Below are 18,390 nucleotides of genomic sequence, written 5' to 3'. Positions count from 1 at the left end.
GGACCTCCATCCTTCTTGAATGCATTGGGCAACACACAACACTCCTTAAATGATACCAAGATGGTTTGAAACCTTGGAGTGTCTGTAGTTCTCGTGCTTGCCTTTTTGTAAGAAGTCTTGAGGTGATTTGTCTTGTTTCAGTCTTGTCGGAGTTGAGTCATCTCCATCTCTTGGAGGCACACGCTGTTGCTTCACTGGAAGTTAATAGTGATTGTGCGATCACTGTTGCATTAAAATTAACCACTTCCGATCTACAATAATCCAAGATCTGGCGACCGGGTCCTCAGTTCGTGAGTCTCATGCTCCGGCGAGTGTGTGAGGGAAAGTGGAATATATGTCGCGATTTTGCTTTCTGCCGACCTTGCTTTTCCTACATCTTCTTGTTATTTCCTGTCAAGATTTAGTGGTGCTTGTTCAGCAGACCTTGATCTGAGGACACCTGTTTCCAGCCAAGAGAATGTGGTTATTACCTCGCTCCTCCTTCTGGCCAGCATCTTGAGGAGTTAATAGATTGTTATCTGGTGCTTCCTGATGGTATTTGGTGTTTTGGGTTCCATTCTTTATTATGTAGTTTGTGTTTTCTTCAAGTTTCGGCCAGGCATCATGAAAGCACCAAGTTTTATTTCCTTGATCGATGACCTGCATTTGACCTTCGTCAGGCTCCAGGTTATATTTGCGTTCCTTTAGGAAGTTCCATTACTGAATTGGTTTCTTTTTGTTACTGTTACTTCATTAATAAAATGGCCAGTAAGAGAGAGAGAGAGTTTTGCCACTACCAACAGTTTATCTTCGGATAAAATAATTTTTATCGGATACATGAGTTTGCAAAATTCGGTCAATATCCAGAATCATTGAAGAAATTCACTTCAGCTAATGCACTTGCTAAGTGAAATGAAACATCTCTTATCACCTCTTCAAATAAATGGCCAAGTGACATGAAACATCTCTCATCACCTCTTCAAATAAATGGGTGATTGTTTCAGGTGCCACAAATCACATGACTTGTAATTCTTATATTTTTTTCTAGCGTTCAATTGTATAAAGCTCCCTCAACAGTCATTGTAGCTGATGGATCTATTTAACCAGTCTTTGATTTGGAACTGTTAAGCCAACCTCCTTTATTACCCAGTCATCCATATTAATTCTACCAAAATTATCTTTTAACTTGATCTATGTTAGTAAACTTACCAGAGTCTTAATTGTTATATTTCGTTTTTTCCCGATCATTATCTTTATCTTTCCCGATCAGTATATTTTTCTTGATATTAAGACAAATCAGGTTGTTGGTAAAGGACATGTATATGATAATCTTACATCCTTGATGAGTGGGAGTCTCAGTCAGTTGCTTGCTCTAGTGTCATGTCTCCATTTGAAGCACATTGTTGTTTAGGACATCTTTTTCTACATCTATTAACGAAGTTGTGTTCTCAGTTCCTGAATATTTCTTCATTGGAATGTGAATCATGTTGATTTGCAAAGCGTTATTGCAACTCGTTAAGTCCGAGGCTTAATAAGAGGGCTATCTCGGGGTTTTGAATTAGTTCATTTTGATGTTTGGGACCAAGTCGTGTTGTTTCCAAGATTGGCCATACTTTATCACTTTTGTGGATGATTTCTATTGGATGACTTGGGTTTGTTTCATGAAGAGTCGCTTAGAAGTGTTTACATTTGTGCCTTCTGTGATGAAGTCAAAACTCAATTCAATGCTTTGATATGTATTCTACGGGGTGACAATGCTAAAGAAGATAGGCCAGATTTATTTCAGTCATATATCAGACAACATGGTATTCTCCATCAATCTTCATGTGTTGATACACTCTCTCAAAATGGAGTTGCTGAGAGAAGGTCTCTGCGGCTTACTTTCTGATTAGTCTCATGCCATCCACTGTAACACATCACTTTTTTAGATGGAACTTAAGGTATTTGGATGCACATGTTATGTCAGAGATATGCGTTGAAGTGCATTTTTCTAGGTTATTCTCGCCTTCGGAAGGGATATGAATGTTATTCTAATGAACTTGGAAAATATTTGGTGTCAATTTGATGTGGCATTTTCAGAGACTAAATCGTTTTCTATGCATAATCTCTACAAGTCAGAAAGAGGAGGATGAGTGGCTAGTGTATTGGTTTACCCATGTTCTGACAGAAGAGTCAGATATAGTCTCTCCATCTCCCATTTTTCCTATTAAGAACCAATTAACTATTGTCCCATCAACACCTACTCCAGTTGTGGTAGCAAGCCGCCAATTGTTCAAGTTTCACTCAAGGAGGCGAGAGATCAATGATACATGTCTTGCAGCAGTCCTTTTTCCATCAGATCTTGACCTCTCTATTGCTCTTCTCAAAGGTAATCGTAGTTGAAAATTGACATATTCTATTGCTAATTTTGTTTCTTATTGCGGCTTTTCCTCTATGTCTAGATCTTTGACAGCCTCTCTAGACTCCATCTCTGTACCCAAATCAATGAAAGAGGCATTGAATTATCCTGGATGATCTGATGCAATGCTTGATGAAATACAAGCCTTAGAGGAAAATTACACGTGGGATTTGATGGATTTATCCAAGGGAAAGAAATTAATGGCATATAAGTGGGTCTTCAAAGTTAAAGGTAATCCAGATGGGTCTATAGCAAGATTTAAGGCTAGACTTGTGGCTAAAGGGTATGCTCGAACGTATGGGGTAGATTATTCAAACACCTTTCTCTCTAGTTGCCAAGCTCACTTTTGTCCACCTATTCATTTCTCTAGCTGCTATCGTGAATTGGCCTTTACATTTGATGCAATATGCATTACGCGGAATGGAAATCCTAGTACTAAAGAACAACAATTAAAGATAAAAGGATACAAAGGTAGAGACACAAATTGAAATCAAGGCAACCAATACTCTATTAAAGTATAGACCTCCTTGAATGTTCAAGATAAGCACATAAACCTATAAATCAAGCCAGACACAAGAATGGTACTAATAGGAAACAATGACTATATCACAACCAAAACCTCCTATTAAGAAACACCAAACAAACACCTATATTGTAGAGATATCCTCAAGAGAAATGATTTCTTCAAGCAAACAATCCCATCAACATTCAATAGCAACAAAGGTCATAGCTTCAATTCTCACTAAGAGTTCCACTCATCAAAATATCAATAATCAAAATAGTCTAAGTCTAAAGGAGCTATTCTCCATTATTTATAGCATAATCTCACTATTACAAAAATATTCTTAATGTATTAAGGGTCTTCTTGGCCTAGAGGCTTGCTTTTAAGAATACCACTTTTTTGTTAATATCCTTTCCTACTTAATCTAAGTGTCTTCCAAGTGGAGCCTGGTACTTCCATTTTGCCACGTTCCTAAGCAATCCTTCGTTCCTAGCTTCTTCCAACCCTCTAAAGTATTGACTTGTTCCAAAGCTCTTGGACTACTTATCTTGACTTGGCATGCGTGTATCATTCTCCCTTTCTTGTGAAGGATTCGTCCTCAAATCCACACCTAGCAAAGCTATAGGAAAAACAAACAACAAGAAGGACCCCAAAGCATGAGGGTTAGTGTTAACAAATATATCAATATGTCAATGATGCACAAACTTAATATATTAGCAAGCATAAACTATTCTTATCAAGAACAATCTTTCAAATGGAGCATGAAATACTTGACTATTTCAAAAATCAAAAAATAATGATATCACAAAAGAACTAATGGATTCAAAATAGCATGCAAGCAATGTCAAATTGATTCTATTAGACATGCAACTAAATGGATCCTTTATTCCCAAACTAGACCACCTTCAATATAGTACCATGGCCAAATCACACTTTCAAAGTATCAATGGGGCCAAAAGGAAAAAATATCCATGCATTTTGATAAAGAAAACAATCATTTGCCCCAAATAGGCTCCTACCAACATAATAATGTACCCTCCCCACAAGCATGAGCATAATCATATGCAAATAGGTTGTAAAGAAAGATATCACGCAAAACAACTTTATATAAGGTGTCCTCACATATAAGATCACTAGTAGACTCAAGAATTTCAAGCATGTTATTAAGAGTTGGGTCACTCAAAGAAGAAGTAGCAATTGGCATACATACATCACCTTCCTTCTCAACATCCCATAATGGGTTATCATACGTGTTATAGCCCTCAAAAAGAGCTACGTCACCATCATTGTTAACACTACTAAGCACTACACTAGGAATGACTGTATCATCATCAAACAAGAGACTATTCTTAAAGATAGAATAATAAATCAAGGGTGCAGATTAAAGCATATAATCTCGTTCTCAAAAAGACAAGTGTCGTCTTTTGAGGAAGTTTAGTCACATGATTTCTAGGAGCAATACAAGCAATAATATCTTCAATAAGAGATGTTCAAAGAATTACGTCCTTTCAAATGACCAACTTTATCAATGTCATCATTAATTTGTAGCTCATTAATCAAATCACACAGTCCGTCACCTAGTGAACTAGAATCACAAACAAGTTCATGACAATGTACTATCAATCACATTATAAGTGTCAATCAACTAGTGTTTGAACACTTTCAATAAGGACATTATCACTATATGGCAAAGAATCATTAACTCACATGAAAACAAGCTATCACTCTCACTTTGTTAATTTGAAATTTTAGAAGTTTTAATTTTAGCTATTGTACCTTGAGGGTCACAAGAAGGATGTTCTTTATCTTGAAACGAAGCTCCCACTCATGTCATTAGGCAAGCCAATCTGCTCGGTCTAATGGACTAGCAAATTCTTCAAATCCCTAAATGTAGCCTCTTTGTTGGGCATTTGTTTTCCTTCAATCACCATTCATGTACCTACAGAAGAATTTTTACAAAGAGAAGTACAAACAAGAGGGTTAGATTGGCTTTGTGGCAACTCTCTCAATTCACTCCAGATATCCTGAGTTGCTACTATTCACTCCTTTGCTTCTGCCAATCTTTTGTCTCTCATTTCTTCGGTGTGGCGGAATGTAGTTTGAATGCTTGCTCTTCTCTATCTCGTCTCTCAAACTTAGGGAATTTGGAATAAGAGCCCGCAAGTCCTTGATGAAGATTATTTGTAGGCTAATAATGTTCACTAAACCAATCGATTCCTAAACACAAGTGATGAGTACACAGGGAAAGTATGCCGTAAACTTCTTTTTGGTATTCACTCGTGAATAGGCTACCTCCAAGATTTTGTCAATCCAATCCCCTTACATATCATAATAAAGATTCCATTTCTTCACACAAGGTGACCTCAACCATTCAAGTGCATTCAAGTGCATAAGGGGCGATAAAGTTTGTAGGAGATTGTCTAGGATAAGAGAGAAGTTCGAATATCCACAAATATTCACCTTTATTTCAAGACACAGCCTCTTCGGATTAACCTTTCACGATAACATTGAGTTTCCTTACAACTCATTTATATCTACTGTTGGAGTCCTATATCGGTGGGTTAAAGGGTCCTTGGTCTCCTTATATGGTCTTGAGCAATCCTCTCCTCAAAAGCTAGCTCGTGAGGGGAGGATTGCCCAAGACCATATAAGGAGATCAAGGACCTTTAACCCACCGATGTGGGACAACAACACCTCCCCGCACGCCCAGGGCTGGACATCTGGAGCGTAGACAATATAAGACGGGAGGTCCAACATCGGAAACAATGAACTGGGTGGGTCAATTTCGGTGACTGATTTGGGTCAATTTTTATTTTGTGGGTTGTGTGAAAAATACAACACCACCAAAAGAATCGGATGTCCCAAACGTTTGGATCATGGGTTGTGGACTCAGGTGCTTCTAATCATATTTCTGGTTGTAAATCACTTTTGTCTGATATTGTTTATTCACAATCTCTTTCAGCTATTACTTGAGCTAATGGAATTCGAACAGAGCCTAAGGGAGTTAGACAAGCCAAACCCCTATCTTCTATCACTCTAGACTCTGTTCTTTATGTCCTTGTTTGTCCTTTATATCTTGCATCTGTTAGTCGTTTGGCACATGCCTTTGATTGTAGTATAACTTTTTTTGATGATTCTTTTCTAATGCAGGACCGCAAAACGGGATAGACAATTGACATAGGACATGAATTACAAGGCCTTTACCATCTTACCGCTTCAAATTCCTTCACAGCATGCTCCGCTACAGATTCTCCCAACCTTATTCACAAACGTTTGGGACATCCTAGTCTATCCAAGCTACAAAAGATGGTGCCTAGTTTGTCTAGTCTGTCCACATTAGATTGTGAGTCGTGTTAACTTGGGAAACACACCCGTGCTACATTTTCACATAGTATTGAGAGTCGCTCAAAGTCTATTTTCTCATTAGTTTATTCTGATATTTGGGGTCCTAGTCGAGTCAGTTCACCGTTAGGATTTCGTGACTTTGTTACTTTCATCGATGTACTTGGATTTACTTAACGAAAGATCGTTCCGAGTTATTTTCTATATTCAAAAGTTTTTGTGCTGAAATACAAAATCAATTTGGTGTTTCTATTCGTGCTTTTTGTAGTGATAATGCTTTAGAATACTTATCTTCCCAGTTTCAGGAGTTTATGACTCATTAAGGAATCATTCACCAAACATCATGTTCATACACCCCTTAGCAGAACGGTATAGAAGAAAGAAAAAATAGGCATCTCATTGAGACTGCTCGCACTCTTCTCATTGAATCCCATGTTCCACTGTGTTTTTGGGGCGATGCGGTCCTCACATCTTGCTATCTCATTAACAGAATGCCATCATCTTCGATCCAGAATAAGGTTCCCCATTCCATACTATTTCCTCAATCACATCTCTACTATCTCCCTTCATGTTTTTGGGAGCACATGTTTTGTTCATAACTTAGTCTCAGGAAAAGATAAATTAGCCCCTCGTGCTCTCAAATATGTCTTTCTTTGTTACTCTCGAGTTCAAAAAGGGTATTGATGCTATTCACCTGATCTGAGTCACTACCTTATGTCCGCTGATGTCACATTCTTTGAATCTCAACCTTACTATACATCTTCTGATCATCTTAATATCTCTGAGATTTTACCCATACCTCAAGTCTTACCCACACCAATCTTTGAGGAATCTACGGTTACTTCTCTATCTCCAGCCTCAGTGCTACCACTTTTGACTTATCACTGGCGCCCATGTCCAGTATCAGTCCTAGATGATTCATGTCCTGCGCGTGACACTTCCCCTACTGCGGATCTGCCTCTTCCTAGTCAATCAGTTGCACTTCAAAAAGGTATAAGATCCACTCGTAATGCTAACCCACATTATACTTTCTTGAGTTATCATCGTTTGTCATCACCTTATTATGTTTTTGTATCATCTTTGTCCTCTATTTTCATTCTAAGACTACAAGTAAAGCACTTTCCGATGGAAACATGCTATGATTGATGAGATGTCTGTTTTACATACGAGTGGTACTTGGGAGCTTGTTTCCCTTCCTGCAGGTAAATCTACTGTTGGTTGTTGTTGGGTTTATACAGTCAAAGTTGGTCCAGATGGTCAGGTTGATCGGATGAAGGCTTGCCTTGTTGCCAAAGAATATACACAGATATTTTGGCTTGATTATAGTGACACTTTCTCTCCTGTGGCTAAAATAGCATTGGTCTGTCTTTTTCTCTCTATGGCTGTCGTTCGTCATTGGCCTCTTTATCAGTTGGACATTAAGAATGTTTTTCTGCATGGTGATCTTGAGGAAGAAGTTTATATGGAGCAACCACTTGGTTTTGTTGCTCAGGGGGAGTCTAGCAACCTTGTATGTCGATTGCGCAAGTCACTCTATTGTTTGAAACAATCCCCTCGAGCCTGGTTCGGAAAGTTTAGCACAGTTATTTAGGAGTTTGGCATGATTTATACTGGAGCTGATCATTCAGTGTTTTATCGCCATTCTGAACCAAATCTGTGTATTTATTTGGTGGTTTATGTTGACGATATTGTTATCACCGGCAATGATCAAGATGGTATCAGAGCCAGACCCTTCCAGTTCATTGTTTTCGATGTTGGGTCCCCTGTCTTATATTGTCCACGCTCCAAATGTCCAGCCCTGGGCGTGCGGGGGGTGTTGGAGTCCCACATCGGTGGGCTAAAGGGTTCTTGGTCTCCTTATATGGTCTTGGGCAATCCTCCCCTCATGAGTTAGCTTTTGAGGTTAAGTTAGGCCCAAGGTCCATTTCTTTTATCACCTACAAAACGAGCAAACAAGATTAGTAATAAAAGTTCCTCACAATCACTGGTATTTCCACTTCTTGTGTTTGGCTAGCACAACTCAAATGTACTCATATACTCTAGCCTTTTACCACTCAAAGATCCGACCAAAGTTGCTATTCAATTTGATCAATTGCTTGTTAAGAGCCACAAACAACCTTGAGGGTAGAATGGATTTTTGTTCCTAGAAGTACAGATGACTCAATAAAATCTAATGGACTTGAATCAAGAAAATTAACAATGAAATAACACTAGAAAAGCACAAGAAAGAAATTAGCACAAAAGAAAAAAAATTGGACTCAAAGAACTTGATAATATTTAGTAGGGTAATCTACTAATTAGATTCAAGTTATGAAGCCAAATAAAGGTATAATTAATGAAAAATAAACCATTTTAAAAAGATTTGTACTAAGAAAATCATTCGAGAAGAAAGTTGGTTGAATTCCATGGAGAAAAAGGATCCAAAAGTGGAGCTTAAACATGGAAAAACATGGGAAATTAGCTCCAAAAATTGCTGGAGCCGTCGCTGAAGGGAGCTGGAGCAGGCTGGATGGTCTGGAGGCACTGGCTTGAGCACTGGAGCTGAGATGAGGGGTAGAAGCTGGAGGCTCAATGCGGAAGCCATTTGTAAATAGCTGGTTGTTCCAAGCTACGTGAAAGTCGATGTTAGGCAGCTCCTGGATGCGGAAGGTGTTTTTGCTGAGGCTGGAGATGGCTCAAGCGGAAGCTGATGATACGGTCCAGGCGGATGACGCGCTGATTTGGCAACTTCTAATTGGCCATGAATAATTACTGAAAAATCCTTCTTTTAAAAAAAAATAGAATTCTCTTTTGTACTCCTTTGGCCCCACCATGCCCAATTTTTGTACCACACAACTTTAAATAAATTTCTTCTTGGGTCTTTGGATCAAATATACTTTCTTCGCTCCTTCCTCAAGAACACTTGAAAGACACCAAGAACACTTTGAAATTCCAACATCCCTGAAATCAATTTGGAATTGACTAAAATTATAGGATTAGCTCCCCCTAGACCTAGTGAACGAATCCCACTAATTTTTAACCTCTTATTCACACTAAATCTTCAAGACCCAATTTCAACTTTCCAAACTTTCAAGCTCAACAATGGTGTATTCATCTCTACAACTCAAAATTGGATGAAATTTTTTGAATTTGGATTCAAAAGACACTAGGGAGCAAAGATCTAGTGTCAAAAATAACAAATCAAAACAAAAAAAATGGATTTTTTTTAATATTACCAAACCGCAATATGAAATACACCGAATGGAAACCCTAATAGTAGAACAACAATTAAAGATAAAAGAATAGAAATATAGAGACATAAATTGAAATTAAGACAACCAATACTATATTATAGACCTCCTTGAGTGTTCAAGATAAGCACCTAAACCTATAAATCAAGTAAGACACAAGAATAAGATTAATAAGCAACAATGACTATATCGAAGCCAAAAACTCCTATTAAGAACACAAAACAAGCACATATACTATAGAAATACCCTCAAGAGGAATGATTTCACCAAGCAAGCAATCCCATCAACAATTAATACAACAAAGACCATAGCTTCAACTCTCACAAGGGTTTCACTTATCAAGATATCAATAATCAAAATTTTCTAAGTGTAGAGGAGTTATTCTCCATTATTTATAACCTAATCTCACTATTACAATACCCTTAATGAACTAAGCGTCTTCTTGGTCAATAGGCTTGCATTTTAAGAATACCACTTTGCATTCATAGCCTCTTCCTCCTTATCCGAGTGGTCTTTCACGTGGAGCCTTGTACTTCTATTTTTGCACGTTCCTAAGCTTCAAGCCTTTGTTTCAAGCTCCTTCCAAACCTCCAAGATATTGACTTGACCCAAAGCTCTTAAACTCCTTGTCTTGGCTTGACGTGCATGCATCAACATCAGTTGGATATCAAGAATGCGTTCCTTCATAGTGATGTTTAAGAGGAAGTGAATATTGAGCAACCACCTGGTGTCATTGCGCATGGGGAGTATGGGAAAGTCTATCATTTGAAGAAGTCCTTGTATGGCTTGAAACAAAGTCCCCGGGCTTTGTTTGACAAGTTGAGTAAGGTATTTCAGGAATTTTGGTTGAAAATGAGCAAAGGTGATCACTCAGTCCTCTACCGACAATCAACAAGTGGCATAATCCTCTCTGTTATAAATGTTGATGACATTATCATAACATATGCAGTGTATGTCTTTCCTGCATACTGGTTTCATACAAAAGTCTTGGGCTAGTTGAAATACTTCTTGGGAGTAGAAGTGAACAGAAGCTAGAAGGGAATTTTTCTGTTTCAGAGAAAGCGTATTCTTGACCTGCTTGCAAATACTGAAAAGTTGGCAGCCAAACCCTGCAATACTCTAATGTTTCCCAACATGCATCTTATGAGAGGTGATGATGATCCTTTTAACGATCCAAAGGGATATAGAAGGCTGCTTGGGAAGTTAAACTACCTTAGTGTGACTCGTCTAGGTATTGCTTTTGTAGTAAGTGTTGTTAGCCAGTTCATATTCGCACCTACGGTTAAACATTGGGAAGCTTTGGAACATATTCTATGTTACTTGAAAGGAGCTCTTCGACTTGGCGTACTGTATAACAATCACGATCATACTTGTGTTGAGTGTTTTGTATTTTGTAGATGCTGCGTGGGCTGGATCTAAAGTTGATATAAGATCTACTACAAGCTATTCTGTCTTTGTTGGAGGAATCTTGTATTATGAAGGAGTGAGAGCAAGGTGTTGCATCTCGATGAAGTGTAGAATTCGACTACAGATATATGTCACAGTTTACGTGTGAAATTATGTGGGTACATCATCTTTTAACTGAAACTGGGTTAAAGCATCATAGACCGGCAAAAATTTGATGCGGTAATCAAGCTACTCTTCTTATTGCATCAAATATAGTGTATCATGAAAGAACTAAACGTATTGTCAACTGTCATTTTATTCGTGAGAAGATTTAGGTAAACCTGATTTTCACTGGCTATGTGAATAAAGCGTTGAATGGAACTTGAGTTGAACCATTGTAACAAGATGGACATGATCAATATCTATGCTCCAACTTGAGGGGGGAGTGTCGGAGAATCATAAAGTAAAATGTGTCCTTGTATATACTATTCTACTCCCTCCGTTTAAAAAAGAATGACTTATTTTGACTTGACACAAAGTTTAAGAAAATAATAAAGACTTTTGAATCTTGTAGCCTTAAATTAAAGTTGTGTCAAATGAACCAAAATGCTTTTTAATCTTGTGGTCCTAAACATGCCATGTGGAAAGTTGAAATTAAAGTATTGTCAAAAAAGGAAAGGGATCGTTCTTTTTGAAACAGACTACAAAGAAAAGTAGGTCATTCTTTTTTAAACGGAGGGAGTAGCTGATTTTTAGGGATTTAAATATCTAATTACCTTAGCCTTTTCTTTACCTGTATTTAAATCATTGTATTCTTTGGATAATAGACATTAAAATTGCCCCACTACCTTTGTTGTACAAAAATCTAGTAGAAGACTAGCTATCAACACATATATCATGGTTTTGTTCTTGTTACTTGTCTTGTAATGTAATATGTTCTGCTATAATGCACTGCGGGACCCTAAGAAGGTGTTTTGTTGACAAGAAACTGCATTCATTGAAAATAGTTCTTGGGCAGTTCAGATACTGCGTCATTCTTTACGATGCACAGAGGATTTTTAATAGTTATTTTATATAATTTTGCCTTTTGATTATTCATAATAGATTCCTGTAGACCTATCTGGTACTCACTCTTTGAACAGGGTGCTTGTGCAGTTCTGGTGTAGCCACAGCACTGTTCCTTTAAACGTGATTATCTCACAGGTGATCTTTCTCTATTGTATCTCTAATAATACATAGCAAGCATTGGTATGCCAATTGAACTAGTCTTGGGCTATTCACATAGTCAGAAATCATCTTTGCATGAACTTTACAGATGGGTTCGCGGTGTGGAAAGGCTCTCGTAGCTGAAAGTGTTCAAGATTCACTTCACAGTTGGTGTAGGAGAGTGAAGAACAGGTCGAAACAAGATGCTCTACGCTCTATAGCTACAAGATCAACATGTTCCCTTGAATCAATGATTGACGAGGGAGATGAGATAGCAACAGTGGCATCAGTAACTTTATCTCCATGCTCCTCTAGAGGCTCATTTCACCACCTAGATGAGAATGTGCTGTCAAATGACCAGCAAGAAGATTGCATTGGTGGAACTTCAAACCAACCAGGACATGAACTATCCTTCAGAAACAGGGAATATTCATGTGAAGCTCTGGAGATTATGGATGATGAGAAGCATTCATCTGAACCTCTGGATGATATGGATAATGATGATGCAGACAAGACAGAAACTCTGTTCGAGCTGTTCCAGAAGACATGAACTTTTCTCATGCTACAGAGTATTTAATCTGTACATTGTACACCCACCTTCCCATACGCTGCACGAGCTGACTAGCTGCAGAGCAAGTCGTGCACGGGATAAGCCCTTTTTACACAAGTACTTATTGTTGCATTTGCTATCTGACAAAGAGACCACTTCTCTAGGATTAATCTATGTTATTATGTAACTCAGAAAGTGAGCATACATTGATTTGTAAAGAAAGTCTGATGAACATGGTTGAATATATGCCTAATTTTCAGTTGATAACATTGGGCCTTCAAAATGTTTTTGTTTTACACCCATAACTCTTTTTCACCTAGGCTTGGGTAAAATAATAGAGCTAAGTATTAATGAAAAGTCTTCCACATCATTAATATCTTTGTACGCAAAAATTGTGGCTTCTCATAAGAATTAATGACCATCAAAGATGATGTGCTTGGACATCTAAGACTTCTTAACTTTATAAATTTTCAATAGCCCCACGTCCATTCAATAAAGTAATATCTTCATATTGACCAAGGTATTAATGGTGATTCTCTTATTTAGCTGAACAGAATGTGATAAAGATGAGATATACTCCATTTATCTTGGTTGGACATGGATTACATTTACCATCTACGCATGAAATTTCTATACCATTTCAATAATGGCGTACAATTTAGCAGGTCAGTCTGAGATTAGGGTAAAATAGATGAAAATGAAAATTAACACTTCAATCATTATCTAAAGAGGAGATAGGAGTTGATATATTGAGCCAAGTCATTGACTTAAAAGAGCTACATAGCATCTCTTGTGATAACAAAAGAGGGGGGGGGGGGGGGGGGGGGGTGATTACAAATGAAGAGTTTTTAAAAATTTTATTTTATGTATGTAGGTGAATAAATGTTGAACTTAGCCACTGAGCTCCTCCTTGTGGATCTCAACGGTAGCATTAGACTGTGGGTAAACAACACAGGTGAGCACAACTGCACAAATTCGTCAGCAATTTGGTCATCATCAAGGTAGTTGCCATCAGACTGATCGACAGTTCCAGTACAAGATGAGCAAGAACCAGCCCTGCATGAGTAAGGAAGCTCATGCCTCCTTCCTCAGCTTGGTCAAGAAACAGGCCAATCTGGTTTAACAAGCTTTATTTTATAAGTGGCCATGCAAGTAATCCTGCCACTTCTACTAGGTCAAGCCCAAAGAGAGCCTGCGCAACATTTGGTATGGCTTTGAGTCTAGTCACAACAGGCTTTCTTGGGAGGAAAGAAGTGCTAAACATGGTACCAGAAACACTAGCCATTTTTAGAATTCTTTTCTTTGTGCTTCTTTGCTCTCACTGGAGATATGAGGATTGAACAAGAGAGGGTCTTGTGGATATAGTGCGGTTTGGAGAAGGGTAAGGTTGGTTTATCTTCCACGCATCAACGTGCTGTGGCTAGCTTTGTCAGTTTATCAACATAGCCGGATTCACCAGTCATTTTGTGAATGTGATGTTCACTCAAAATCAAATTCAATTTTAGCCCTTCATTCTCAAAAGGCTTGTGGGTTTAATTTTGTCCTATCTTCCACTGTCAACCACAATTACAAACGGATTAAAAAAAAAAGAATATGCTGCTGACATAACAGGAAAATTTTCCACTAATAAATTAGAAGAGAACAAAAATACAGATGGCTAGGAGTGGATCACATAAGGCTCCGTTTGTTATTAGATTGAAAGGTTTGAATCAGTTTATATGTCTGATCATTAAGATGAATTTTTAATCTGAATACTGGATAAATAAAGTTATTTTTTGTTCACTATTAAAATTTGTGTAATATATAGACTAATGTCTACTCTTAACAGGTTCTCTCATTGGGGTCAATATATTAAATGGAACATAAAGTATAACAACTTTCCTATTAAAAAATGGAGCAAAAAAATTAAAACACATTGAAGTACACCACGGATATATAAGTGCAAAAGCATCATGAGAACATAAGGAACGCATACATGCAACATATGTTGTTCGACTCTTCAATATATCAATGGGTGCATGTCAAAGAGTCTCGAAAAGCAGTGTGCTTTGGAGGATTCAATATGGGTGCAAAAATATTTTTAGAGAGTGCAAGCAATATAATCGGAAACCACTGCATTGAATGCATTCATATCTTGTCTGACCATATCAAACAAACAAGGAGGGGTCTCTGCTTGAGCTCCCTGTACCCTGGTAGCCTGAGTAGTAGCCCGACTGATTGAGATGGTGTTTGAATGATAGTTGAAGTCCTTCCTTGGTCTTCATGAACTAACCATAATGAGCTTCCCACATAGCTTACAAGTGTGGGTCCCTGCACGAGATGAACCACCATGCTTATGATGTTGTTGATGCCCCTAGTAGGCTGGTGAAACATTGAAAGAAGAAAATACAGCTGATTGGTTTGGTCTTGCAGAACCTTACCATGAGCACCCTATCCCCATTGGAGCATTATTAATAGGTGTACTATGACAAGCTTTTCTCCCATCTCTCTTTATACAAGCAAGATCATATAGATGAACTTATGAGGGTGGAAGTTGGACCCGCGACATGGTGTGATACGAGAATGACAATGGAAGACACAAAACACACTCCAAATCAGTCCACAATCTTAAGGATCCGAGGACCAAGATGGAGACCACTCTCGGATTCACTATCAACAAGAAGAATACAAGATACAATAGTGTATATAACACCAAAAATAGCTACAAAACGTGAGGAACAAGATGAATAACAATAACGCATGTTTCAGATTCAATAAAGGACCCAAAACAGTCCACTACACAAGATAACCACAAGTAAAGGATAGATAGTGAGACCAAGATTATTACAAGATTAAGAATTAAAGAGTGTATTAAACTCAAAACCCCCTAATTAATGTAATAATTAAAACCACACTTTTATGGTGACCGCCAAGGTAATCGACTCACGTCAAGATCCACCATTTCCAAGCAAAGATCAATATTAGCTTTTTTGAAGCCCTATATTACCATGGCAATCCAAGCCCTATCTAAGAACTACACTAAGGTGAAGCACTCTCAAAGAGAGAGAATAAGTCTTTCAATATTTCATCCTTCATCAACTAAGTGAAAATAACCCTAACATATTCTATTTATTCAATTATAAGAAAAGACAAAATGATGACAATGCCCTTAATAAGGAGGGTAGGCCATGGAGTGCATTTAGACAAAGTGAAGTGACCAAAATGCCCTTATTGAAGGTGTCCAAAGTCATGAGCCATTAAGTGTTGTCCAAGGCCGTGAGTCATCAAGTCTCGAATGCTCCAAGAAATCTTCCACATGCGGCATTACTCCATCAAGTGCCCAAAACGGTCTCTATATGTATGCTCTCGTATCCTCGAGGTGACTAAGTCTTGAGCCTCTATGTGTTGGCCTCTAAAGATGTCACCAAAAGATAAGAGGGCCATTTGTCCCGTATCATCCCCCCTTCTTGAAAAAGATTCAACTTTAAATCCAAACCTTACAAAACCGAAGAGAGGACAAGAAAATACAAACTCCTCATGGCATGAGGGTTAGGGTTAGAACAACAAATCATCTCAACATACCAAGGTCGCACATATTTGCAATATAACCAAGGATCCTTTACATTAAATATTAAAAGCTCAATAAAAGGTACACAAAGGACTTGGTTACAGGAATCACCAAGAATGACATTTTTCTTGTCATGGAGACCAAGCAACAAGTTGGGTGCACTAACATCATCATTTCCATATTTCGCACCGGGGTCAAACGGGGAGTGGCCATAGACACGGGTCTAGACAACACTTCCCTTTCCCGTGGTCTCCACCCAAACTAAATGACATACTCTCTACAATATCATACATATCATCCAAAGCAAATAGAGAGTAGAGAAAAGTATCACTCAAGTCGACTTCTACTAAGGTGCCCTCATGTGTGTACTCACTACTAGTTTTCCAATCATCACCATGAGTACTCTCGACAATAAAGTCACATGATGTATAAGAAGGGGTAACTTTCAAGACTACACATTTCTTACCCTTAAGAGTACTCTCCCCTTTCAAGAAGAGATTTCAATCTTTAGTAGGAATGTTGTCACACCATAGTGGGTTAACATGTAGGCTATAGCCTACAAGGTAAGCTATACCATCTTTTTCACCATTAGGCTCATTAAGAGTGTTTATATCATCTTCAAACAAGACATTATACCTAAAGAGTGCATGATCTAACCCACGGGAAGATTTGGAACAAGCAAGTTCCTCACTCTCTAAGAGATCAATATCAAGTTTCAAAGTAGTTTCAAGCATAAGATTGTCCCAAGAATATCACTCGGGTTCACTCCCTTTTTGTTGACCAATATTTTCAAGTACTTTACTCACTTGAATTCTATTAATCATATTACACACATACTCAAGTGGTGGATACTTTTCACAAATAAGTTAATCAATACCAATTATACAAGACGATGTACTTACGTTCAACATATAGGCTTCAACACTAGGTGGACATAAATTGATCTTACAAGAAGAGTCAATTTGGTCATCAATAAGATCAACTAGTGTATCCACACTCACAACATGTACATCATCAACAAGAGGAAAAGAATCATTAGACTCACAAGTAAGTAAGCTACTACTCTCACTCAATGGGCTACTAGCCACACAATTATCATTCACATGCACAAAAGTGTAAGAGTTAGCTATTTTACCTTGAAGTTCTTGAGTAAACTCTCCTTTGCCGTGTTGTGAAGGTCCTCCACAAGCTTGGGCAGCAAATTTACTTTGGCATTGCTCTCCTTCACTTTCCATGTCGGTACCTACACAAATGTTCTTAGAAATAGAAGGACAAACAATGTTAGCTCGTTTTGGTGAAAATCCCCTTACTTCACTTCCCACAACCTCTCCTTTTTCCACTGTCAGATTACCACCTTGCACACCCTTACTTCTCTCAATCTTTTGTCTTTTATAAGCATTCTGATTGGAGTAAGTATTCACTGCTCTTTGTGGCTCAGGCAGCATGTAAGTTACGAGGTGATTTCCCCACCGGTCTCTTACAATATTAGGCTAATTTTGTACATTTAGGACTCTATGTTGTGGAAACCAATTGGCACTTAAGCTGCATGACCATATGTCAATGAAAGAATATCGCACCATACCGCCTCATGGTATTCAAATTGTGAGAAGACAACTTTGACTCTCTCGATAACCTTAAACCCGTCCAAGAAGTATGGAACAAGTAAAGGCTTGCGAAACAACCCCAAGTAGTCAACCATGGATGGAATGATATAGTTTTTATAGTACCTATCATTTAACACAATAAGGCATCCCGGTATCCCAAAAATGGTCACTTTTCTGGAGTGTACACTCCTTCTCGGATCAACATTATAAAGCACACAAGTACCCCTCGATTTTGGAGATACATACTCTTTTCTTCTCGTTGGACAACCTCTACTAGAGCTAGTATAACCATTCATACTATATCGACCTTGATAAGAAGTAATACAAGGTGAAGAATATGAATCTTCACACTCCTCACGTATACTCTCATCATAACTCTCATAAGCTTTGCGAACGAAAGGGTTATACCTAACACCAAATCTATGTTTGGAGTGAGAAGTGTAAGACTCCTCACATGCCCTAATGTTATCATAAGATCCATCACGAAGTCCTACATCATCTCCAAAGTCACCCTAAGAACTAGGCACTTCATTCACCTCATTTTCTACCTCAAAATTGTAACTCTCAAATCTGCCCAAGTTTTTATCATAGCTATTTTCATAGCCTCTGCAATCTCTATCAACTTCGTAGCCATAAAACCCCTCAC

At 38.1% G+C, this 18,390-nt stretch overlaps 2 protein-coding genes and 1 pseudogene across 7 annotated transcripts in view; 2 read left to right on the top strand and 1 right to left on the bottom strand.

The window, feature by feature from the left end:
- The window catches only part of LOC107845695 (MLO-like protein 4), a 39,509-nt gene extending 26,649 nt beyond the window's left edge, over positions 1 to 12,860 (top strand). For 5 of the 6 annotated variants that reach the window (XM_047398123.1, XM_016690147.2, XM_016690146.2 and 2 more), the window contains 2 exons: positions 11,980 to 12,040; positions 12,153 to 12,860. In XM_047398123.1, coding sequence (XP_047254079.1) covers positions 11,980 to 12,040; positions 12,153 to 12,593 — 502 coding nt within the window. In that variant the 3' untranslated portion in view covers positions 12,594 to 12,860. Of the gene's footprint in view, positions 1 to 10,848; positions 11,078 to 11,979; positions 12,044 to 12,152 lie in introns of those variants that run through there. The other variant, XR_007045845.1, reaches the window with a different exon arrangement.
- Positions 1,438 to 6,585, top strand: LOC124888018. The gene is made up of 2 exons (XM_047398124.1): positions 1,438 to 2,347; positions 6,030 to 6,585. The coding sequence occupies exons 1-2, from the start codon at positions 2,044 to 2,046 to the stop codon at positions 6,053 to 6,055; spliced, it is 330 nt and encodes a 109-aa protein (XP_047254080.1). The 5' UTR covers positions 1,438 to 2,043; the 3' UTR covers positions 6,056 to 6,585.
- Positions 12,861 to 13,108: 248 nt separating the features above from the next.
- LOC124888017 lies at positions 13,109 to 16,723 on the bottom strand (annotated as a pseudogene).
- Between the last annotated feature and the right edge of the window lie 1,667 nt (positions 16,724 to 18,390).

The sequence above is a fragment of the Capsicum annuum genome, chromosome 10, assembly GCF_002878395.1.
Source record: "Capsicum annuum cultivar UCD-10X-F1 chromosome 10, UCD10Xv1.1, whole genome shotgun sequence".
Classification (NCBI taxonomy): Eukaryota; Viridiplantae; Streptophyta; class Magnoliopsida; order Solanales; family Solanaceae; genus Capsicum; species Capsicum annuum.
The sequence above is the reverse complement of the archived record's forward strand: the minus strand, read 5'-3'. Positions and strand labels throughout refer to the sequence as shown.

Bases quoted from the DNA above. Each gene is read 5' to 3' on its own strand.
- LOC124888018 (XM_047398124.1), top strand. From the start codon at position 2,044: ATGTGGCATTTTCAGAGACTAAATCGTTTTCTATGCATAATCTCTACA. The intron at 2,348-6,029 runs GTAATCGTAGTT...TTTCTAATGCAG, and splicing joins CTCTATTGCTCTTCTCAAAG to GACCGCAAAACGGGATAGAC.